At 49.0% G+C, this 23907-nt stretch overlaps 1 protein-coding gene across 1 annotated transcript; it reads left to right on the top strand.

Annotated features, from left to right (window-relative positions):
• The first annotated feature begins 7161 nt into the window (after positions 1–7161).
• On the top strand, positions 7162–23646 carry tmem160 (transmembrane protein 160). The gene is made up of 4 exons (XM_063059939.1): positions 7162–7472; positions 16034–16058; positions 18894–18986; positions 22786–23646. The coding sequence occupies exons 1-4, from the start codon at positions 7269–7271 to the stop codon at positions 23037–23039; spliced, it is 576 nt and encodes a 191-aa protein (XP_062916009.1). The 5' UTR covers positions 7162–7268; the 3' UTR covers positions 23040–23646.
• The last annotated feature ends 261 nt before the right edge of the window (positions 23647–23907 follow it).

Below are 23907 nucleotides of genomic sequence, written 5' to 3'. Positions count from 1 at the left end.
CTCCCATATAACCCCCATCGTAAATTCCTCCATATAACTGTCTAGTCGTCTCTTAAACTTCACTAGTGTATCTGCCTCCACCACTGACTCAGGCAGTGCATTCCACGCACCAACCATTCTCTGAGTGAAAAACCTTCCTCTAATATCCCCCTTGAACTTCCCACCCCTTACCTTAAAGCCATGTCCTCTTGTATTGAGCAGTGGTGCCCTGGGGAAGAGGCGCTGGCTATCCACTCTATTCCTCTTATTATCTTGTACACCTCTATCATGTCTCCTCTCATCCTCCTCCTCTACAAAGAGTAAAGCCCTAGCTCCCTTAATCTCTGATCATAATGCATACTCTCTAAACCAGGCAGCATGCTGGTAAATATCCTCTGTACCCTTTCCAATGTTTCCACATCCTTCCTATAGTGAGGCGACCAGAACTGGACACAGTACTCCAAGTGTGGCCCAACCAGAGTTTTATAGAGCTGCTTCATTACTTTGTGACTCTTAAACTCTATCCCTCGACTTATGAAAGCTAACACCCCATAAGCTTTCTTAACTACCCCATCCACCTGTGAGGCAACTTTCAGGGATCTGTGGACATGTACCCCGAGATCCCTCTGCTCCTCCACACTACCAAGTACTCCGCATTGTGGGTCAATAAAAACGTAATAACCCTAACCGGTACGTTGTTAGAGTGCGAGGGAAACCAGAGCAGCAGGAAGGAATCTCACACGGTCACCGGGAGAACGGATAAACTCCGGCCAGACAGTGGCCGTGGTGAGCCCGGGTCACTGGCGCCGTAAGTAACTTCACACCGACAGCTGCCCTCCCGTGCCGCCCACTCGCCCGAGGAACCCCGGCCATTCCCTTCCCTCTCGCCGACGCCGTGCGGCTGCCGAGTTCTTCGTGGCTGTGGATTCCGACACCCTGACCCTCCGGCGAAGCTGCGTGGTCCCTTGAAACTGTCCCGCGACCGAAGACGATCGCGAGTCGATCCACGCGCCCGCTTTCACCCAGAAAGCCGCACAGGCCATTCGGCCCAGCGTGTCCATTCTGAGCTATTTAAACCAGCCCCTTTCGTCTGCGTGCGGCCCGTATCCGCCCCCCCCCCCGCCACATTTGTCCATGATAATAAACCTGAATCTGACCTCTCCTCCCCAGTTACCTGTCCAAGGGTCCTTTAAATTTGTAAATGGGCCTAGTTCAACCACCTCCTCTGGCAGTTCATTCTATATACAACCACCCTCCGGGCAAAAATGTTCCCTCTCAAGTTTAGGCTGGGAGGGAAGAGATTTAATAGGAACCTGCGGTACTGTTTTAGGCCCCTTACCTAGAAATTATAGAGATGTGTAGAATAGACCTTTCCGGCCCTTTGACCCACACTGCCTAGCAACCCCTGATTCTAGCGTTATCACGAGACGGTTTACAATTACCAATCCTACGTCTGTGGACTGTGGGAGGGAACCAGAGCACCCGGAGGAAACCCGCACAGTCACGGGGAGGACGTACAAACTCCTTACAGCAGCAGGATGCAGTATTGAGCTAAAGCCGCAGACGCCTATAGACAGCTAGGGTGCCGAAGACTTCTGCACAATACTGTGTCTACATGGAGCGGAGAGTGAATTTTGCAAATCCGGCGGGAGCAAAGGTTGGGAATGGCGGGGGGGGGGGGAGGGTTGCGGGACAGGTGGCAGAAAAGGAGTGTCGGGCGGGGTGGATCTGGGTGCAGACACACCCAGCCCTGAGACACCAGGCAAGGTCATTGGATTCCAAACAATTGGTTTATTGATCATTACTGAATGTCTCTCTGGTGCTTCCCGCTCCCTTCCCCTTTTCCCAACCTTGATTCCCCTCTCCCTGTCCCCTTCCCACTCTCAGTCCACAAGAGACCCAGATCAGAATCAGGTTTATCATCACTCACATCTGTCATGAAATTTGTATTATCTTGCGGCAGCAGTACAGTGCAATACATAACATTACTACAGTACTGTGCAAAAGTCTTATACACCCTAGTTATAAATGTGCCTAAGATATTTGCACAGTACTATATGTCCTAGATCCCCCAAACCTGTAAATTGTCTGTGAATTTACCCTGTCTATGCCCCTCCTACACTGCAGCTTCCTCGCCCTCTCTCAGTAACTAATTGCCCCCAGTGTGTAGGGAAGTGGTGAACGGGTGGGGGGAATTACTAGGGGTTCAAGAAGGGAACAAGTTTGATGCTAGTTGGGGTTGGCCAGAGTTATCACCGCGGGCCGAATGGCCAGCTCTGCCTTGCGTGGCCTACCTCGGCGGCATTTTCCGCGGATCAGTTGTCGGAAGTCACGAACTGAGCGGCGCCTGAAGCGTCCGGGAAAGCCCCCGGCGCGGTGAGATCAGCGAGGAGACATGGGTGACTGGCCCACCCGTCCGCTGCACACCGCGGCAGATACCTGAGGTAGCGGGCTCCGGCTGAGGGTTGCGTGAGGCGGGGGTGTTCCCTTCCCACACACACGCAGAGGGGTTTGCACCGTGACACCTCCACCCACCCCCCGCTAGTTTCCCTCTGTCAGCTGCTCTGTGGCTGGGAAGGGGAATCGGTTTCTTACTAACCTAGGTAAGCAGTTTATTATTGACACGGGTAATCGGTTTATTAGAATCAATCTGATTTATTATCACTGATGTGAAATTTGTGGCAGCGGTACAGTGCAATACGTAAAATATAAATATTATTTCATCCTGTGATGCTGCTGCAGGTAAGTTTTAAACTGCACTGTACACTTACAACGATTCCGAGAAACACGCATCAAAGTTGCTGGTGAACGCAGCAGGCCGGGCAGCATCTCTAGGAAGAGGTACAGTCGACGTTTCGGGCCGAGACCCTTCGTCAGGACTAACTGAAGGAAGAGCTAGTAAGAGATTTGAAAGTGGGAGGGGGAGATCCAAAATGATAGGAGAAGACAGGAGGGGGAGGGATGGAGCCAAGAGCTGGACAGGTGACTGGCAAAAGGGATATGAGAGGATCCATGGGACAGGAGGCCCAGGGAGAAGGAAAAGGGGGAGGGGGGGAACCCAGAGAATGGGCAAGGGGTATAGTCAGAGGGAGAAAAAGAATGTGTGTATATAAATAAATAACAGATGGGGTACGAGGGGGAGGTGAGGCATTAGCGGAAGTTAGAGAAGTCAGTGTCCATGCCATCAGGTTGGAGGCTACCCAGACGGAATATAAGGTGTTGTTCCTCCAACCTGAGTGTGGCTTCATCTTTACAGTAGAGGAGGCCGTGGATAGACATATCAGAATGGGAATGGGATGTGGAATTAAAATGTGTGGCCACTGGGAGATCCTGCTTTCTCTGGCGGACAGAGCGTAGGTTTTCAGCGAAATGATTTAGAGATATTTATTTCGAGATACAGTGCGAAACAAACCCTTCTGGCCCAATAAGCCCAGCAGCCCACCTGTTTAACCCCATCCTTATCACAGGACAATTTACAATGACTGAATCACCTAACCTGTGCGTGTTTGGACTGTGGGATGAAACCCGCACAGTCACGGATAGAACGTACAGACTCCTTACAGAGGGCGCCGGAATTGAACCCCGAACTCTGGAATGCCCTGGGCTGTCATAGCGTCATGCTGACCGCTACACTAGCGTGATGACAAACTGGACTTTGACTTTGCCAACTCTTCCCCCCCCCCCAACCACTTACTACTTCCAAGCCTCTCTCCACTGTTCTTTCCCTCCCCATCTGGTTCCATCTGCAAGATATCTAATCAGCTCCAGAGCTGGGTTGAGTTCTCTGATCTTGACAATTTACTTGCAAATGTTTCGTCACCCATACGAGGGGACTTTGTCAGTGCGCTGTTGGTTCTGGTGTGTCCTCCAAATGCTTGTCCTTTATGTACTTACCAATCCGCTGATTGGTCGTCATTTCGAAAACTGAATTGTGATGTAGGGAGGAAGCTGCTGGACGAGACGAATGTGGTCTACAACATCCAACGCGGGGACTAAAGCAAATATTACCTCGGCCAATTTGGGAAAAAACTTTTCCACAGGGATCCAAGAACATCAACTGGCTGTAGAAGCAGCGTGGCCAACTCTCCCTAATTTCCACCCATGAAGATTGAGAGGGGCACACATTCGACTGGGCATCGGTGAGAGTCGTGTCTCAAGCTCATGCGGCGTGCAAGGGGATTCCTAGAAGCTTGGTTTTCTGCAAACAATTCTGTAAGCAGAGATGATGATCTTGGTCTTATTTATGAGCTGATGTGGGCAAAATTCCAGACCACAAGCACAAAGTTCACCACACAGGCAATCAGCGACGAGACTTCCCACATCACAATTGCATTTTTTGAAATGACGGCCAGTCAGCTGATAAGTATACGAAGGCCAAGCATTCGAAGGACACACACAGTTGACAGCACACTGAGGATGTCTCCTCGTATGGAGACGAAAAGTTTGCAAATGGATTGCCAAGATTGGGGAACAACTCATCCCAACCATCGACCACCGGAGCTATGCATCTTCTGAATTCTTTCCAATCGGCTAGATATTTGGTCCAGTGGATGGAAAAGAATTAAGTTGCAGGAGTTCTCCAGGTGCTGTTGGTAAATGTTCGGGGAGTTTGTCTTGGTAGCTGGAGGCAGGGAGCCCATTGGCTCGTTGTCTTACTTGGTGAAATCATCTCAGAGGATTTGTTCTTGGACCAGCAGGTATCTGCCAACACAAAGAAGGCACAACAGCCCCTCTGCTTCCTTGGAAGTTTGTTCAGGTTCAGCCTGTTTCCTAAAGTTTTGACAAACTTCTAATGATGCACAGTGGAGAGTTTCTGAACTGGTTGGCATGGAAACACCAATGCACAGGAAGGGAAAAGTCTACAGAGAGCGGTTTGATGCAGTCCAGTCCATCGCAGACAAAGTCCTCCCCACCACTGATGCACTTCCAGAAGAAAGCAGCATTCATTATCAAGGACCCCACCATCCAGGCCATGCTCTCCTCTCACTGTTACATTGGACAGGAGGTACAGGAGTCTTAGGTCCCACACTACCAGGCTTAGGAACAGTTATTACCTACAACTATTAGGATCCTGAACCAGTGTGGGTAACTTCACTTCACTCAACTCAACTCTGAGCTGATTCCACAGCCTATGGACTCACTTTTGAGGGCTCTAGAACTCACTTTCTTAGTTAAAGCTATAAATTAATAAAGAAAGGACAACAAATTTGCATGGTTGATCTTCGTTTGCGTATTGGCTGTCTATGTATAGTTTTTCACAAATTCTATTTTGCTTTCCTGTAAATGCCTGCAAGAAATGAATTGCAGGGTAGTATTTGGTGAGAAAGTTCAAAGTAAATTTATTATCAGAGTACATATATGTCACTATATATAATCTTGAGATTCATTTCCTTGTGAGCCTACTTAAAAGTTCCAAGTTCAATAAATTCATAATAAAATAATGAAAGATTATACCAACTTTGGCATTGAACCAGAGTGCAAAAGACAGCTGGATAAACTTGGTACTCTGTGCCTGTGATCCTCCTACGTTGTCGTAGGGTTTAGAGGCTTGCGTGCTTCAATGACCCAGAGAGTCACTGTGTGTTGGCTGGAGTCGGGCCTTTATGCTTTGGCTCTCGGTAGGGTCGCTCATGCCAAACAGGTCAGACGTGCACAGGTACGATGACACCTGGGTGCAATGAAAAAAATTGCTTGCAGCACCATCACAGTCATGTGGTTAGTTACCGCCCGTCACCACGCTGGTATTTAGGGCAGTAGTGAAGGTACAACATCTCTCTCTGTCCTTGGCCATCTTCCCTACCGTGCCCCAGGTGTGGTTGGTCCACGGTCCTCGTTTCTGCCTGTATGGCACGGTGCCAAGTTGTCCTTCGTCTCCCACGTTTTCTCCGTCCTCAGGGTCAATGAAGTGCTGTCCTGATGATGGAGTTGGCCTCTCTTTTCATTTCCTCGCGATGATTGTGGCCATGTCCTCTTGACAACATTGAAGGAGTAGGGTGTGGTTGGAGATCTTTCTTGGCCAGAAGATACAGAGAACCTTCTGGTGTCTCATGGTGTGGATTCATGTAATATACATAACGCAAGAGAAAAGTAGACATTGGTGCAAAATGGGACGCAGAGACCAGTCCACGGGAATGCCTCTGTAATAAGCAGTGATGTAGCCTGGATCCTCACATACTTGGGGGCTCCTTATCAAAGAGGTTGTTATTCAGCCCATCACCTCTTTGCTCATTTCACCCACCCACCAGGTGATGCCACTATCCTGATTGCAAGTGTGCAGTTGAGTCCGCTGACTGGCGGGAGGTGCTGTGCCCGGCCTGCTGTAACTGAGTACTCTAACCAACCAGTGGTGGCATTTCCCTCTCACTGGGGTGTCGGAGGGCACAGCTGGGTCCTCTGACGGCTAAGGGGAGGTAGGTCTGAAAACCAGCGCAAAGACAGGTACTGAAAGCCCAAGACAAAAACACACCTCAGCAGGTCAGTCAGTGTCTGGGGAGATAGAATCAGTTAACGATTTAGGATCTGGAGCATTGGTCAACCTGTCAATGTACCCGGGTCACGATGCAGCTACAAAGAAGGCACAACAGCAGCTGTATTTCATAAGGAGTTTGATCAGATCTGGTTTGTCACCTAAAACACTCGCAAACTTCTACAGAGGTGGCTGTGGAGAGCATTGTCACTGGCTGCATCACCGTCTGGTATGCCGGGGTGGGGGAGGCAGGGGAAGGGTCCACGACACAGGATCGAAATAACCTGCAATAAGTTGTGAACTCTTGTCAGCTCCATCGTGGGCACTAGCTTCCTTGGCATCCAGGACATCTTGAAGAAGCATTTCCTCAAAAAGGCAGGACCCCCATCCCCATCACCTCTTCTCATTGTCACCATTAGGGAGGAGGTACAGGGGCCCGAGGGCACACACTCTTAACGATTTAAAAAAATTATTATACACACACAGAGACACACACACACACACACACACACACACACACACACACACACTTATATTCAGTCCTCCCACCGTGTCAGGGGTGCTGTGCTCGAAAGTGGAGCCACGGAGTGGGAGCCCTCCGAGCTCTAGGTGGCGCTGTGAACGGGAAGTTGCAGTTCAGTCCTCCGATGGCAGAGGCGCTGCACTCCGGAGGAGTTGCAGTTCCGTACTCCGACCGCCGAGGGGCGTCGCTATTGTTCCTGAGCAGCGCTGCCGTGCGCCCGGAGGACCGACCGACCGACGTCCGGGAGAAGACAGTGGCGATGCGGGCCGACTTTCGCCGCTCAGCCGCCGCACTTATCTGATGGCGTCTTTCCGGGCTCTCGGCGTTTTCCGCCGGCGCCTTTACTCGCACTTTAGCGGCAGGAGCTTCGGCTTGTGCAGCGGGAGAGGAAACCAGAGCCGAGCCGGAGCCAGGTCCGGGGTTGGGCCTGGTCCCCGAGAGGGAGCAGCGACCTCGGGTACGGGGCAACCGGGGGTGACCGCACTGGACAGGGCGGATGCTTGGGTGAGAAGAGCTGGGTGTCCTGCACTGAGCGCAATGCTAAGCCATCGTGCAATCAAAATGCAGTTAAATCAAACGCATGTTATTGCAGTGAAATGTTTAAAATATCGTGCAATGCAACGAAATGTTAAGGTTATAAGCGTGGCATTTCTCTTAGGATGCTCCCGTCTCTCGTCCGTCCATGGGGATCGCTCCTGTGTGCCGGGAGGAGGCCACTCAGGCCCTCGAGTCTATCCCACCCGTCAGTGAGATGTGACTTGTTCCATCCAGTTGGCGTTTGCACTTTCTTTTACCAGAATCGGGTTTACTGTCACCGGCATATGGTTGTGAAATTTGTTGTCTTTGCGACAGCAGTGCATTATAATAGAGGAAAAACCCTGTGGATTACAGTCAGGATATATATTTTAAATAATTAAATTAAATAAGTAGTGTAGAAATAGAAAAGTAGTGAGGAAGTGTTCACGGGTTCAATGTCCATTCAGAAATCGGATGTCAGAGGGGAAGGAGCTGTTCCTGAATCATGCAACTCACATCAAAGTTGCTGGTGAACGCAGCAGGCCAGGCAGCATCTATAGGAAGAGGTACAGTCGACGTTTCAGGCCGAGACCCTTCGTCAGGACTAACTGAAGGAAGAGTGAGTAAGGGATTTGAAAGTGGGAGAGGGAGGGGGAGATCCAAAATGATAGGAGAAGACAGGAGGGGGAGGGATGGAGCCAAGAGCTGGACAGGTGATTGGCAAAAGGGATATGAGAGGATCATGGGACAGGAGGTCCGGGAAGAAAGACAAGGAGGGCGGGGGGGGGGGACCCCAGAGGATGGGCAAGGGGTATATTCAGAGGGACAGAGGGAGAAAAAGGAGAGTGAGAGAAAGAATGTGTGCATAAAAATGAGTAACAGATGGGGTACGAGGGGGAGGTGGGGCCTAGCAGAAGTTAGAGAAGTCGATGTTCATGCCATCAGGTTGGAGGCTACCCAGACGGAATATAAGGTGTTGTTGCTCCAACCTGAGTGTGGCTTCATCTTTACAGTAGAGGAGGCCGTGGATAGACATGTCAGAATGGGAATGGGACGTGGAATTAAAATGTGTGGCCACTGGGAGATCCTGCTTTCTCTGGCAGACAGAGCGTAGATGTTCAGCAAAGCGGTCTCTCAGTCTGCGTCGGGTCTCACCAATATATAAAAGGCCACATCGGGAGCACTGGACGCAGTATATCTCTCCAGCTGACTCACAGGTGAAGTGTTGCCTCACCTGGAAGGACTGTTTGGGGCCCTGAATGGTGGTAAGTGAGGAAGTGTAAGGGCATGTGTAGCACTTGTTCCGCTTACACGGATAAGTGCCAGGAGGGAGATCAGTGGGGAGGGATGGGGGGAGACGAATGGACAAGGGAGTTGCGTAGGGAGCGATCCCTGCGGAATGCAGAGGGGGGGGGAGGGAAAGATGTGCTAATATAAAGAATATAACGTGTTGCTTCTCCAACCTGAGTGTGGCTTCATCTTTACAGTAGAGGAGGCCGTGGATAGACATGTCAGAATGGGAATGGGATGTGGAATTAAAATGTGTGGCCACTGGGAGATCCTGCTTTCTCTGGTGAACAGAGCATAGGTGTCCTGATTTTAATTCCCCATCCCATTCCCATTCTGACATGTCTATCCACGGCCTCCTCGACTGTAAAGATGAAGCCACACTCAGGTTGGAGGAGCAACACCTTATATTCCGTCTGGGTAGCCTCCAACCTGATGGCATGAACATTGACTTCTCTAACTTCCGCTAATGCCCCACCTCCCCCTCGTACCCCATCCGTTATTTATTTATATACACACATTCTTTTTCTCTCTCTCCTTTTTCTCCCTCTGTCCCTCTCACTATACCCCTTGCCCATCTTCTGGGTTTTCCCCCCTCCTCCTTTTCCTTCTCCCTGGGCCTCCTGTCCCATGATCCTCTCATATCCCTTTTGCCAATCACCTGTCCAGCTCTTGGCTCCATCCCTCCCCCTCCTGTCTTCTCCTATCATTTTGGATCTCCCCCTCCCCCTCCCACTTTCAAATCTCTTACTAGCTCTTCCTTCAGTTAGTCCTGACGAAGGGTCTCGGCCCGAAACGTCAACTGTACCTCTTCCTAGAGACGCTGCCTGGCCTGCTGCGTTCACCAGCAACCTTGATGTGTGTTGCTTGAATTTCCAGCATCTGCAGAATTCCTTGTGTTTAGGAGGTGCTTATTGTTATGTGGGAACTTGCTATGCATAGTTTGACAGTGTTTCCCTTATGACAGGGGAAAATGACTCCAGCAGTTAGAGTGTCAGATTCAATCCTGACCTGGGGTTCTGTTCATGCATCCACCTTCTCCCTGTGACTGCATGGGGGGGGTGTTTCCCCCAGGGAGCTCCAGTCTCCTCTTGCGTAATGGGTTGGTAGATTCATTGGCCGTGGTAAAATTCCCCTTAGTTTGGGTGGGTGGCAAAGGAACTTGGTGAGCATAAGGAGTAACGGGTGAAAGAGACGAGACTGATGGGCTGAACAGTCTGTCCTGCCACTCACTGGCTGAAAATCATCTTGGTACGCAGTCAGAGCCTTGGAGTCAAAAGTTGTAAAAATATTTGCTGTTGCTGTGGTGGGGGTTGTGGGAGAAATTGTTCGTGGTGGTGGGCGCTATGCAAATGCAGCCTGTTGCATTGGTGACCAAGTGCTGTGGGAACGGGGAACTTTTTAAAATGTGTTCGTGGCTGGAGTTGTGGGCCGGTCCGTGGTGTGAGAGGCACCCAAACCGGCCAGCTTCTTGGGAGGCATAGAAGTTTTATCACCCCCTGTAAAGTTGCATTTTTCTGCTGCTGCGGGATATTCCTAAACTCCCTGCAATTAGTTTAAATGCGGTGTGTGATCGCGGTGGGAAACAGGAGAGCAGCATGCTCCAACTGGAAGCAATGTGACAGTGGCGAAGTGAGCTTCTTCCCCTCACCCATCCGGTTCCTAAATGGACATTGAAGCTTTGGACACTTCCTCACTTTTTTAATACACAGTATTTCTGTTTTTGCATGTTTTTAAAAAAATCTATTCAATATATGTAATTGATTTACTTGATTACTTATTATTGTTTTATTTCATTATTATTATTTTCTCTCTACTAGATTATGTATTGCATTGAGCTGCTGCTGATAAGTTAACAAATTTCACGTCACATGCCGGTGATCATATGATGGCCCTGTGTTCAGTCGTGTTGATTGAAGAATAAAAATTGGTCAGGACATCATGAAAAACTCTCCTGCTCTTCAGGACAGTGCCATGGGATCCTGGGGCTGACAGAGCCTTTGTTTACTACGCCTGAGGGTGTATCGAAGCAGTAGGGTCCAGGTGTGAGAGTGAGGAGCAACCTGTGGTTTGGACAATTTAATCGCCTGGCCGGATTGAAAAGGTCAAGGTATTGGGGCTGGAGGCGAGAGACGGGTTGGGTCAGCTCGCTGCCCTGCCAGGTTTACTCGTCCCTGCGCTGAACTGAGGCCGTGGCCCACAACTAACGGGATCTTGGACCAGCTGGAGTGTTGACTGCCTTCGTGGCTGGGGACTCACTTTCGTCAACTTCAGTCATTTGATTACTTTTATTGTTTGCACCAATTAATTTTTTTTTCCTGCACGTTGGGTGTTTGACGGACCAACGCACACAGAATGCTGGAGGAATTCAGCAGGCCAGGCCAGGCCAGGAAAAGAGTGCAGTTGATGGTTCGGGCCGAAACTCTTCATCGGGACCAAGGGTCGACTGTTTACTCTTCTCCACAGACGCTGGCTGGCCTGTTGAGTTCCTCCAGCATTCTGTGTGTGTTGCTTAGATTCTTGTTGATTAAATTGCTTAGATTCCAGCATCTGCAGGTTTTCTCCTGGGGGAGTTAAACGGTCTTTTTCAATGGGATCTATTGGGTTCCCTTGTTTTGTGGCTGCCTGTAAGGGGACGATCTCAGGATTATATATAATATACATACTTTGATGATAAATGTACTTTGAAAGCTGAAGGAACTCAGCAGATCAGGCAGTATCTGTTGAGAAGAATGAACAATTTCAGGCTGAGGTCTTCCATCAGGACCAGAAAGGAAGGGGGAAGAAGCTGGAATAAGAAGATTGGGGGGGGTGTGGGGGTGGGAGGGAATGACGAGCACCCGGGTGAAAGGTGAAGCCAGGTGAGAGGAAATCTGGTTGGGGGAGGGGGAATGGATTGAGAAGCTGGGAGGTGATAGTGGAAAAGGTAAAGGGTTGAGGAAGGAGGAATCTGATGAGAGGAGGGTGGCGCACAGGAGAAAGGGAAGGAGGTGGGGCACCTCAGGGAGATGTTGGGCAAGGCAATTGAGGAGAAGCGAAGGGGTGAGAGGGCAGCCAGAATGGGGAATGGAAAAAGAGAGAAGGGGGGAGGGAGGAGAAATTTCTGGATGTTTAATGCTTTGTCTGAAAGAAGGCACTCAAACTTAAGTGTAAGTTTTGAAGTGGAGACAAAAAACCCAAAATTGTGTAAGTGACTAATCTACAGACGTACGGGTGAAAGGGACTGACGGGACTGACCTAGATCTGATGGGCTGAATGGGTTCCTGTGCCATTCATTGGCCGAGGTACATTCCAAGTCTGGTTCACAGCTTGGTGTGAAATTCTGAAAAACATTAGCCCGTTTTTGCTGTGACAGGCTGGTGTGGGGGTTGGGTGGGGAGACAAATTCTTGATGGTAGGGCCACTCTATGGATGCAGTTTGTTGCGAGGGTAGGCTTTGATTTGGGTATTGGAAGTGGGATGTGTTCTTATTTATGAAGGGATGTAATTCAACGTTAAATGCAGCTTTTTGTTCTTTCTCAGTCTGCACAAACTTAGGCAAAATTAAAAAGATGGTGTGATATTGGGCGGGTGTTGCCGATCTTTTTTATGCCATGGATCAGTACCATTAAGTATTAAAGTGAACATTGCAAACACGATCTGGGCCACGTTTGCTGTGTCAGTAAAGCTGTGCTGGTAGTAGATCAGCTGATGATATCTATAAAAATATGAAAGTCAGAAACTGCAGCCACTTACGATTTGAATGTTGAGTTAATATTATCTTGTGACTTTATATGCTGGGTTGTAACTATGATTTATTTATTGAGATACGGTGCGGAAAAGGCCCTTTGAGACTCCCAGCAATCCCTCGATTTAACCCTAGCCTAATCACGGGACAACCGTTGTAAGGAGGCCTCAGTGCCCTTGTTAACTAGAAAGCTGCAAAAGCTTTTTAAAATTTGACGGGCAGCACTCAGTGCGAGAGGTCATTTGTTGATGACACAGTACAAGGTTTAAAAAGAGCTCGGGTGTTTGTCGGCTTTTTCTCAGCGGGTGGCTATCAATGCAAGGCCAATATAAAGAAAGGAGGTGTAAGCGGAGCGGCCACTGTTGGAGTGGGGCATTGTTAGAGTTGCTCAACAGGCTTAGGTAAACACGGGTGGAGGTTCTAAATAACTAAGAGCATTTCTATTGAGTTTTATTTTCTATTAGTATGTAGTGTGCTGAGAAGTGATCCAGAGGTTCCTTATGTTAGATGTGGGAAATTCAGGAGACCTCCAGTTTCCCTGATAACTACATCTGCACAAGGTGCATCGAACTTCAGCTCCGTGTTTAGACCGTGTTTAGGAATTGGAGCTGCATCTCTCTGACCTTCAGCCCATACGGGAGAATGAGGAGGTGGTGGATAAGAGCTACAGTGAGGTAGTACACCCATAGGTTGCAGGGGACAGGTACCTGGGTGACTGTCAGGAGAGGGAAAGGGAATAGTACCCCTGTGGCCGATTCCCCTCAATAATAAGTGTGTACCACTTTGGATACTGTTGTGGGGGATGACTTACCGGGGAGGCCACAGCAACCGCGTCTCTGGCACTGTGTCTGGCTCCGAGACTCAGAAGAGAGGAGAGGAGTGCAGTAGCGATAGAGATTCCATAGCTAAAGGAGCAGAAAGCAGATTCAGACACCGGGATTGGGACCATGGCATTCTAAAGGGGGAGGGTGAACAGCCGGAAGTCGTGGTTCCGACGACATGGGTAGGAAAAGGGAGAAGGTCCTGAAGAGAGAATATAGGGAATTAGGCAGAAAGCTGAAAAGCAGGACCTTAGCAATTACTAAGAAGAAGGTGCTTGGGAAGCTGGAAAGGTCTGGCAGTAGATAAGTCACTTGGACCAGATGGACTACACCCCAGGATTCTGAAAGCGTTAGCTGAAGAGATTGTGGAGGCGTTAGTAATCACTAGATTCTGGAATGGCTCTGGAGGACTGGAAAATTTCAAATGTCACTCTGCTCTAAGGGAGGGAGGCGGAAAAAAGGAAATTATAGGGCAGTTAGCCTGACATCCTTTGTTGGAAAGATGTTGGAATCAAATATTACTGATGTGGCTTTGAGGTACTTGGAGGCATATGATAAAATAGGCTGAAGTAATCGTGGTTTTCTGAAGGGAAGTCTTGCCTGACAAATCTGTTGGCATTCCTTGAGAAAATAACAAACAAGATAGACAAAGAAGAGCAACATACATCAAAGTTGCTGGTGAACGCAGCAGGCCAAGCAGCATCTATAGGAAGAGGTGCAGTCGACGTTTCAGGCCGAGACCCTTCGTCAGGACTAACTGAAGGTTCCTTCAGTTAGTCCTGACGAAGGGTCTCGGCCTGAAACGTCGACTGCGCCTCATCCTATAGATGCTGCTTGACCTACTGTGTTCACCAGCAACTTTGATGTATGTTGCTTGAATTTCCAGCATCTGCAGAATTCCTGTTGTTAGACAAAGAAGAATTGGTTGATGTTCTGTGCTTGGATTTTCAGAAGGCCTTTGACAAGTTAAGAGCTCGTGGTATTACAGGAGCATGGATAAGGTAATGGCTGATTGGCAGGAGGCGACGAGTTGGAATAAAGGAGTCCTTTTCTGGTTGGCTGCCAGTGACTAGTGGTGTTCCGTAGGGGTCTGTGTTGGTATCACTTCTGCTTATATGGATGGAGGAGTTGATGGCTTTGTGACCAAGTTTGCAGACGATATGAAGATTGGTGGAGGGGCAGGTAGTGCTGAGGAAGCAAGGTATCTGCAGAAGGACTTGGTCAGGTTGGCGGAATGGGCAAAGCAGTGTCAGATGGGATATAGCGTAGTGAAGTGTATGGTCATGCACTTTGGTAGAAGGAATAAAGGCACGGGCTGTTTTGTAAATGGGAAGAAAATTCAAAAATCGGAGGTGGAAAAGGACACGGGAGTCCTTGTGCAGGATTCCCTAAAGGTTGATTTGCAGGTTGAGTTGGTGGTAATGAAAGCAAATGCAATGTTAGCATTAATTTCAAAAGGACTAGAATATAAGGGCAAGGGTGTAATGCTGAGGCTTTATAAGGCATTGGTCAGACTGCATTTGGAGTATTGGGTGCTGCTTTGGGCTTGTTATCCAAAGGATGTGCTGGCACTGGGGAGGATCCAGAGGAAGTGCAGGAGAATGATCCCAGCAATGAAAGGGTTAACATATGAGGAGTGTTTGATGTACTCACTGGAATTCAGAGGAATTGGTGGGGGAGAGGTCTCATTGAAATCCGTTGAATGTTGAAAGGTCTGGATTGAGTGGATGTGGAGAGGATGTTTCCCATAGTGGGTGACTCTAGGGCCAAAGGGTACAGCCTCAGAATAGAGGAATGTCCATTTTGAATGGAGATGAGGAAAAATGTCTTTAGCCAGAGAGTGGTGAATCTATGGAATTCATTGCCAAAGCATTGGGTATATTTTAAGGAGAGATCAACAGGTTCTTGATTAATCAGGGTGTCAAAGGTTATGGGGAGAAGGCAGGAGAATGGGGTTATGAGGGATATAAGTCAGCCATGATGGAACAGTGGAGCAGATTCGATGGGCTGAATTGCTTAATTCTGCTTCTTGGACTCATGGTATCACCTGAACAATCTAGGTCCTTAACTGATGAGAAGCATTCCCTATGTTTTCTTTGTCCTTTGTTTTAGAGACAGCACGCTAACTGGCCCTTACAACCCAATTACACCCATGTGACCAATTAACCTACTAACCTGGACTGTGGGAGGAAACCAGAGCACCCGGAGGAAACCCACACAGTCACGGGGAGAATGTACAAACTCATTACAGACAGCAGCGGGAATTGACCCTGGGTCGCTGGCACTTTAATGGCGTTTACATTATCCGCTATGCGATTGTGTCGCACATCTTCCCCTTTAGATGTGGAAATCATAACTGTGTTCTCGCTTCTAATGAAGTAGATTGATTAGAAACGTGAACTGTACATCTCTGTCCTCAGACGCTGGCTGGTCTGCCGAGTGTTTCGTGCATTTTCTCTTTGCGTCTCATGGGCTCACACCATTTAATGGTTCCAAAGCTCGGAGAAGTTCAGCGAAGATTCTGAGCTCCTGGAGAAGATACTGCCCAGGTTTAAAAACCACTGGTGCCTCACCAGGGCAAGATATCGAACCTCCCATCAAGTGGCCTGCTAAGGCATTGCAACAAAGAATGGCTTTTATAGTGTTGGCTGTACAATTGATGCTGTGTGGCGGTGTTTGTGTCATTTCTTTACCTGTCATCTTTCTCTTCACAGATGCTCAGGAAGGCTCATGAAGCAGGTATGAATGTTTCTAATGTATAAATCATTAAAAGCATTTCGTGGGGTTTTTCTTGTGCTTCATTAATAATCTACTGTATAAACATGAAGGATTCTACAGATGCTGGAAATCCAAAGCAACACACACAAAATGCTGGGGGATCTCAATAGTTCAGGCAGCATCTATGGAAATGAAACAGTCGACGTTTTGGGCCGATACCTTCATCAGGACTGGGAAGGAAGGGGGAAGACGGCAGAATAAAAAGAGAAGAGGGGAAGGGGGCTGGCTGGAAGGTGATAGATGAAGCCTAATGGGTGGGAAAGGTCAAGGGCTGGAGAAGAAAGAATCTGATAGGAGAGGAGCAAGGGAAGGAGGAGGGGACCCAGGGGGAGGTGTTAGATGGGTGAGAAGAAGTAAAAGAGTGGGAAATAAAGGAAGGGGGGGAATTGGTTTATGGAAGGAGAAATTGATATTTGTGCCATTAGGTTGGAGAATACCCAGATGGAATATGAGATGTTGCACCTTAATGTTATTGTCAGCTTGTTCATTTTCAGCTGGCTGTTGTCAGGTTGCCAAAGCTATCAAGGTACGTGTTCCAACATTCCTGATCTGGAAATGTCCCAGGAAGGAGGATTTGATGGAGGGATATTTCTGCAGTTAGACCCAGGATTGTTTTCCAGGGAGTAGAGAAGGTTGAAAGGGGGCTTCTTCAGCAGAATTCAGCCATTCAGCCCCTCGAGCCTGGCTGATTGTTATTGGCAGAGGTAGGTTGGATCGTGTTGCGTTAGAGAGGGTGAACAGAGGGAAGCTGTTGCCTTCGGATATTTTGGGCAAGTGATATGGGTTGAGGGGGGCGGCACTTATGAAGGAACCTTTTTACACAGTGTAGGTTTTTACAAGATCAGGACTTGGAGAATTCAGTGTTTATGCTATTGGGTTGTAAACTCCCAAGGGGGAAGAAGAGGTGCTGTTCCTCAAGAGTGTCTTCAGCCTTAACTTGGCTGTGATGCTGCAGTACAGGATCAGTCAGGGCCCTGAATAGGCAGTTGAACGAGAATAACTTGTAGAGCGGTAGGGACTCTACTTGAAGCTGGCACAGACTGATGGGCTGAATGGCCTCCTCCTGTGCTGCAGCAGCTGGATGTAGTTTGGGGAATTGGAGGGGTAGAGAGAGGTCCAATTCCTCTCAGGCAACAGATAAACCAGTGGGATTATGGTCGGAGTGGCTTCCGGCAGAGGTTTGGGTGCCAGATGAAGGCTTGTTTGTCATTAGGCCATAGTCAAGATTCTGGAGGACCTCGGTGGGTCAGGCAGCATCTGTGGAGGGAAATGGATAGTCAACGTCTTGGTTTGACACCCTTCTTCTGTACTGAAAGGTGAGGAGGGGAGATAGTGAAGGAAAAACTGGCAGACGATAATTGGATCATCTGCCAGCTCTTAGGGGGCAGAAGAGATGTACCGGGATGCTGCCTGCCTTATGGGGAAAGTTTAAGTGAGCTAGAGCTTTTCTCTTTGGACCGAAGGGATGAGAGGTGACTTGATAAAGGTTGTACAAGATGACGAGGCATAGTGTTCAGGAACAGACGTTACCCCTTCACTCATCTTCACTTGCCCCAGCACTGAAATGTTCCCACAACCTATGGACTCACTTTCAAGGACTCTTTATCTCATCTTCTCTGTATATGTGTGTGTGTGTGTGTGTGTATATATATATATATATATATTTGTTTGTTATTTTCTATTTGTATTTACACAGTTTATTGTCTTTTATACACTGGTAGTCCACCCTATTGGTGCGGTCTTTTATTGATTCGATTATGGTTATTGGATTTATTGAGTATGCCTGCAAGAAAATAAATACCCGGGTTGTACATGGTGACATATATGTACTTTGATAACAAATACATTTTGAACTTTGAAACCTGTTCCATTAATTGCTTGCGACATCCTTACAGATGCCAGGCGAGGAGCGTCAGGCTCTTATTTTGAAATCTAACCCTGCCAGCTTTTACTTTGATGGTGCTGCCCTCTTTAACTCTGGTTGCACTGCTGAATTTAATCCTGAAATTCTGCTGGACGCTAATACAAGAGGGCATCATTTTAAGGTGCTTTAAAGGAATGTGTAAGCGGAGTCAAAGAAACCATCTCCCCCTTGTACCAGAGACACTTCCTTTTACACAGGGAGTGGATCGCTTTGCCAGGAGCGGTATAGACGCAGATGCATTAGGTACATTTAAGAGACTTAGATGGATGAAAGAAAAATGGAGAGCTGTGTGGGAGGCAGGGTTTAGGTTGATCTTAGAGTAGATTAAAGGGTCAGAACAGCATTGTGGGCTGAAGGGCCTGTGCTGTATCGTTCTGTGCTCTGTGATCCAGGCGGGGAGGGAGGGGTGGGAATAGTGACAAAAGCTCAGAGGTGAACGGCGGCAATGAAGGGCTGCAGGTGGTAAAAGCTGATAGGAGAGGTGTGCAGAGCGTGGTGAGGAGGAGGGTGGGGGGCAGATGCGAACAATGCTGGGAGGGGGTATGTGAGTGATGGGCAGATGGAGTGGGGGGAGGATATTAAAGGAACAGGGGACAGTCTGGGGTGAGTGTTGGAAGATGTAGGGAGATCAGGAGGAGAGAAAGGAGGAAAGAGGTAGCATTTTATTAGTGTTCATACATCGGGTTGTAGACTCCTCAGGCCGAGTAAGGGGTTGCCTTTACACCATGGGACATAGGAGCCAGTAGACCATTTGGCCCGTCGAGTAGTCTCACCCCCTCAGTTGTGATGCCAAAGCTGAGGAATTCACTGGGTTTACAGCCGATAGGTGGGCCTGAGGTTTCACAATGTGACGTCGCACATGTCTCCCACAGGTTTTCTCTCCTGGTTTCGGAATGGACTGCTGGCCACTGGAGTTGGAGTTATGGCTTACATGCAGAGTGACGTGGCGAGGGAGGCAGCTTACGGTGAGTCAAAGAAACCAGCTCCCCCTTGTGTTCATACATGATACTGCAGCCATACAATCTCTTGGATTGAACTCCCACCAACTGGCCATCAATTTTCTCATCTAACAACAGAGCCTCTTTACTCCTCTTCCCTCTCTCTACAGATAAGGATTAAATCTTATTGCACGTATCTGACGTGCTTTACATTATAATGGCCCGCAGGTTCTGTCCCTGAGGACTGTTTGCAAACCTGAACAGTTCACAAGTCGGAAATGCAGCCACGAGCCGCGTTCGCTCCTGCAGCTACGCAGCAGGTCCGCAGACGCATTCTGCCAGTCTCCCAAATGCCCCTCACACGCACAGGCAGAATTTTAAGTTGGGTGCTCGTAAGCTCAGGAGGACCTGTACAGGGATGGTGCTGTGCTGGGTTAGGTCAGGGGAGGGAGGCAAAAAGTAAGAGGTTTAAGGAGCATCTTAAAGGAAGTGAAGATTATTGAAGAGTACCTGGGCCTGGCAGTGGAAATCGAGGATGGGCAGGGGTCTGGAACTGCCTCCCAGCCCTGTCTGTGGGTTGTTCTGCTCTGTGCTGTCGAGTTATAGGTAGCTCGTGGTGGTGGGCAAGGTACATTTTCATCCTCCCTCATAGCTCCATTCAGAGCCGTTCTAGAGGACAAGGCCTGTACTGCATGGACAAGGAGAGGATTTTCCATTAGTACGAGAGTAAGATCTGAGGGAACAGCCTCAGAATAAAGAGATGCCCCTTTAAAACTGAGATGAGGAATTTCTTCACGGAGATGACGGAGAATCTGTGGAATTCGTTGCCATAGAGGCCGTCACTGGGTGTATTGAAGGCAGAAATTGATAGGTTCTTGATGGGCAGAGGGTTGTAGGAGAATGAGGTTGAACAAAGAACAGACTTGATGGGCTGAATAGCGTAATTCTGTCCCTTTATCTTACAAGAGCCACCTGGTCTGGGGCAGCTGATCTGTCTTCCTGAAGGATAGTGGTGAACTGGGTGTGTCCTGTCAACAAGTTGGGTCGTGTGTGTAGACTGGGAAGATAATAAGGGCCTGTGAGATAATGTGAATTGTGTCCAGCATTTGAGGCTGTGAATGACATAGGTGACTTGCACAAAGTGTTCCTCCTGGGAAAACTACAAAGGATCCAGAGGTAGAATCAAATAATTCCGAGCCATGTTATTGAGTTGTAGAAAAGTATAGCACAGAAACAGGCCTTTCACCCATCTAGTCTGTGCCAAACCATTTAAGCTGCCTACTCCCATTGATCTACACTGGGACCATCACCCTCCATACCCCTAACTTCCATGTATCTATGCAAACTTCTCTTAAACGTTGAAATTGAGCTCGCGTGCACCACTTGTGCTGGCAGCTCGTTCCCCACTCTCTCCATATTCTGAGTGAAGAGGTTTCCCCTCACATTCCCCTTAAACTTTTCACCTTTCACCCTTAACCCATAACTTCTAGCTGTAGTCCCACCTAACCTCAGTGGAAAAACCCTGCTTGTGTTTACCCTATCTATACCCCTCATAATTTTGTAACCTCTATCAGATCTCTGCCCAGTCTTCTGCATTCCAGGGAAATCAAAGGAACTTGTTACTTTGTCATGCTGTAACCTTCAGTGTTAGGAGGAGCTTTGTGCTGAATCTGAAGTGTGCACTGCCTGCCCTGGGACTGTTTGATAGCACAGAGTAGAGGGGGATGCTGTCTCTGGCCTGGGTGTGGTTTATAGGATAGTGTAGAGGATCCCTTGTGGCAAGTCAAGCTTGCTTTTTATGTGATTGCTCATGCCATTCCTGTCCTGGGAGTGTGTGATGGGACGGTGTAGAGGGAGCTTCACTCTGTACCTAACCCGTGCTGTCCTTGCCCTGGGAGTGTGTGATGGGATGGTGTAGAGGGAGCTTCACTCTGTATCTAACCCGTGCTGTCCCTGTCCTGGGAGTGTGTGATGGGACAGTGTAGAGGGAGCTTCACTCTGCATCTAACCCGTGCTGTCCCTGTCCTGGGAGTGTGTGATGGGACGGTGTAGAGGGAGATTCACTCTGTATCTAACCCGTGCTGTCCCTGTCCTGGGAGTGTGTGATGGGACGGTGTAGAGGGAGCTTCACTCTGTATCTAACCCGTGCTGTCCTTGTCCTGGGAGTGTGTGATGGGATGGTGTAGAGGGAGCTTCACTCTGTATCTAACCCGTGCTGTCCCTGTCCTGGGAGTGTGTGATGGGACAGTGTAGAGGGAGATTCACTCTGTATCTAACCCGTGCTGTCCCTGTCCTGGGAGTGTGTGATGGGACGGTGTAGAGGGAGCTTCACTCTGTATCTAACCCGTGCTGTCCCTGTCCTGGGAGTGTGTGATGGGACGGTGTAGAGGGAGCTTCACTCTGTATCTAACCCGTGCTTTCCCTGTCCTGGGAGTGTGTGATGGGACAGTGTAGAGGGAGCTTCACTCTGTATCTAACCCGTGTTGTCCCTGTCCTGGGAGTGTGTGATGGGACGGTGTAGAGGGAGCTTCACTCTGTATCTAACTTCTTTCGGCAGATTGATGGGCCACTGCTAGAAGTTTTGCTGTTATCGGGAACTTTCTTTGTAAATTTGGCTTTTGCATTCTGTACGTAAGCAGTGATCTGGCAGTTCACTTGAGGGAAGATCCTGAGATTGTCAAGGTTGCTATACACAAGGTAGTGGATTCGGCCCAGTGACCACTTCAGGCTCAGTGAAGCCTTCCCAACCACTGAGCATGAAGTGCGGTCATCGGAAAGCAGCATCCATCTTTAAAGATCCCCACCACCCAGACATTGCTCTCTTCTGGCTGCTGCCGTCAGGTGGATGGTACAGGTATCTCAGGGCTTGTCCAACAGGTTCAAGAACAGTTACTAACCCTCAGCCATCAGGCTCTTGAGCAAAAGGGGATAACTACACTCTTAAAAGGATCTTGCCTGGATTGGAGAGCGTGCTTTGTGAGAATAAGTTGAGTGAACTCGGCCTTTTTTCCTTGGAGCGTCGGAGGATGAGAGGTGACCTGATAGAGGTGTATAAGATGATGAGAGGCATTGATTGTGTGGATAGTCAGAGGCTTTTCCCCAGGGCTGAAATGGCTAACACAAGAGGGCACAGTTTTAAGGTGCTCCGAAATGGGTACTGAGAGGATGTCAGGGGTAAGTTTTTCACACAGAGAGGGGTGGGTGCGTGGAATGCACTGCTGGCGGTGGTGGTGGAAGTGGATACGATAGGGTCTTTTACGAGCCTCTTAGATAGGTAGATGGAGCTTAGAAAAATAGAGGGCTCTGCGGTAGGGAAACTCTAGGCACATGGTCAGCACAACCTGTAATGTGCTGTAGATTTCTATGTCCTATGTACACTCACTTGCCCCTCCATTGAGATGTTCCCACAACCAATGATCTCACTTTAAGGACTCTTTATCTCATGTTCTTGTTATTTATTGCTATTTATTTACATTTGCATTTGCACAGTTTGTTGTCTTCTGCACTCTGGTTGATCTTTCATTGATCCTGTTATAGTTACTATTCTGTAGGTTTGCTGAGCAGGCCCACAGGGAAATGAATCACGGGGTTGGATGTGGTGACGTCTGTGAACTTCGATAATAAAACTTACTTTGACTTTGAGATGTGCACAGTAACTGAGAGGTTTTCAAACTGAACTGTTACTTGGGGCCTTAATAAGTCTGTCAGAGCTTGCAGAGCTTCTGAATGTCTGTGCACGGATGATTGTGGCGGGTACGGCTTTGTTGCAGCTGCATGTTTGGCGTGAGCCTGTTTAATGTTATCCGCTGGTCCTCTGCCCCTCCAGGATTCTTCATCCTCGGCGGAGTGTGCATCTCCTACGGGAGCGGGTCCTACATCACCAACCTCCTCCTGCTCAGGCGGATGATGATGCTGACGGTGCCCACGGCCGTGCTGAGCGGGTTGGTGGTGGGCACCGTGGCGCTCTTCTGGGTCTGCGCCCTCTCCCTCTACATCGGCCGGCTCGAGGTGGAGTTCGTCTACGACGAGGAGTGCGAGGACTGCCAGCCGAAAGAGGACAGCAGCAAATCGGACAAGTAGCGGGGGGTGGAGAGGAGAGGAGTGGAGTGGACGGTGGAAGCGGGAATTTGGACCTGTCGAAACCTGTACGTAACGCACGGTGCCGCGGCTGACGGGGCGCCGGAAGTGCCTCACTATCCATAAAGAGCTGAAAGGAGGCTATAGAAATGCAAAATCTCTCTATTTAATCGGGGGGGGGGGAGTGGGGCTTAGAAAGGAAAATTATTGATTTTAAGAGCCTGTGGCTGCCCTTCATTTTCTGTTCCCTGCCTGCAAGTAGTTTAGTTGCTGGAAGCGGTCGGCAGCTTCACCCACCGATGTGTGCCTGTAACAAAGTCACTCGTCTGCGTTGCGCTATCCTGTCTTGCCTCGTGCAGCTAGAAGGGGCCCCTGCAGTCCTGGGTTAATAAACTCCCAGGCAGGGGCTCCCTTCTCCCGATCCCTGTCCAGTCAGCGCACCGCCCCCAGGTGCAATGTGTGCGTTGTGAGTGATTCGCATTTGGCTGCAGCTCGGCGCCTCCCACTGCCGAACAGCTTCCCCTTGTTCCGAGGCGCAAGAGGTACTGCGGATGCTGGAAATCTGGAGCGATGCACGCAATGTCCTGGAGTAGCTCAGCAGGTCAGGCAGCATCTATGGATGCTATAATCGGCTGACGTTTCCGGACAAGACCTTCCATCAGGACTGGGTGAAGGGGGTCGGTCCGAAACGTCGACTGATTAGTCCCATCCATAGATGCTGCCTGACCTGCTGAGCTCCTCCAGCATGCTGTGCATATTGTCCTTGTTCCTGTCTGCATTTGGGGGCAATAATCGAAAGGGCATTGCTTTAGCACCCTCGGGAGCGGAGAGGATATGGGGAGGATAGGAATAATCAGCAAGGGGCTGAATG

This window comes from Mobula hypostoma, chromosome 10 (assembly GCF_963921235.1).
Source record: "Mobula hypostoma chromosome 10, sMobHyp1.1, whole genome shotgun sequence".
In the NCBI taxonomy this organism is placed as follows: domain Eukaryota; kingdom Metazoa; phylum Chordata; class Chondrichthyes; order Myliobatiformes; family Myliobatidae; genus Mobula; species Mobula hypostoma.
Note: the sequence above shows the minus strand (reverse complement) of the source record. Positions and strands in the feature narration are given on the sequence as shown.

What these genes read in the sequence shown, in the direction of transcription:
- tmem160 (XM_063059939.1), top strand. Translation starts at nt 7,269, where the DNA reads ATGGCGTCTTTCCGGGCTCTCGGCGTTTTCCGCCGGCGCCTTTACTCG. An exon ending in CAGGAAGGCTCATGAAGCAG is followed by an intron (nt 16,059 to 18,893) that starts GTATGAATGTTT and finishes TGTCTCCCACAG; the next exon opens with GTTTTCTCTCCTGGTTTCGG. An exon ending in GGCGAGGGAGGCAGCTTACG is followed by an intron (nt 18,987 to 22,785) that starts GTGAGTCAAAGA and finishes CTGCCCCTCCAG; the next exon opens with GATTCTTCATCCTCGGCGGA.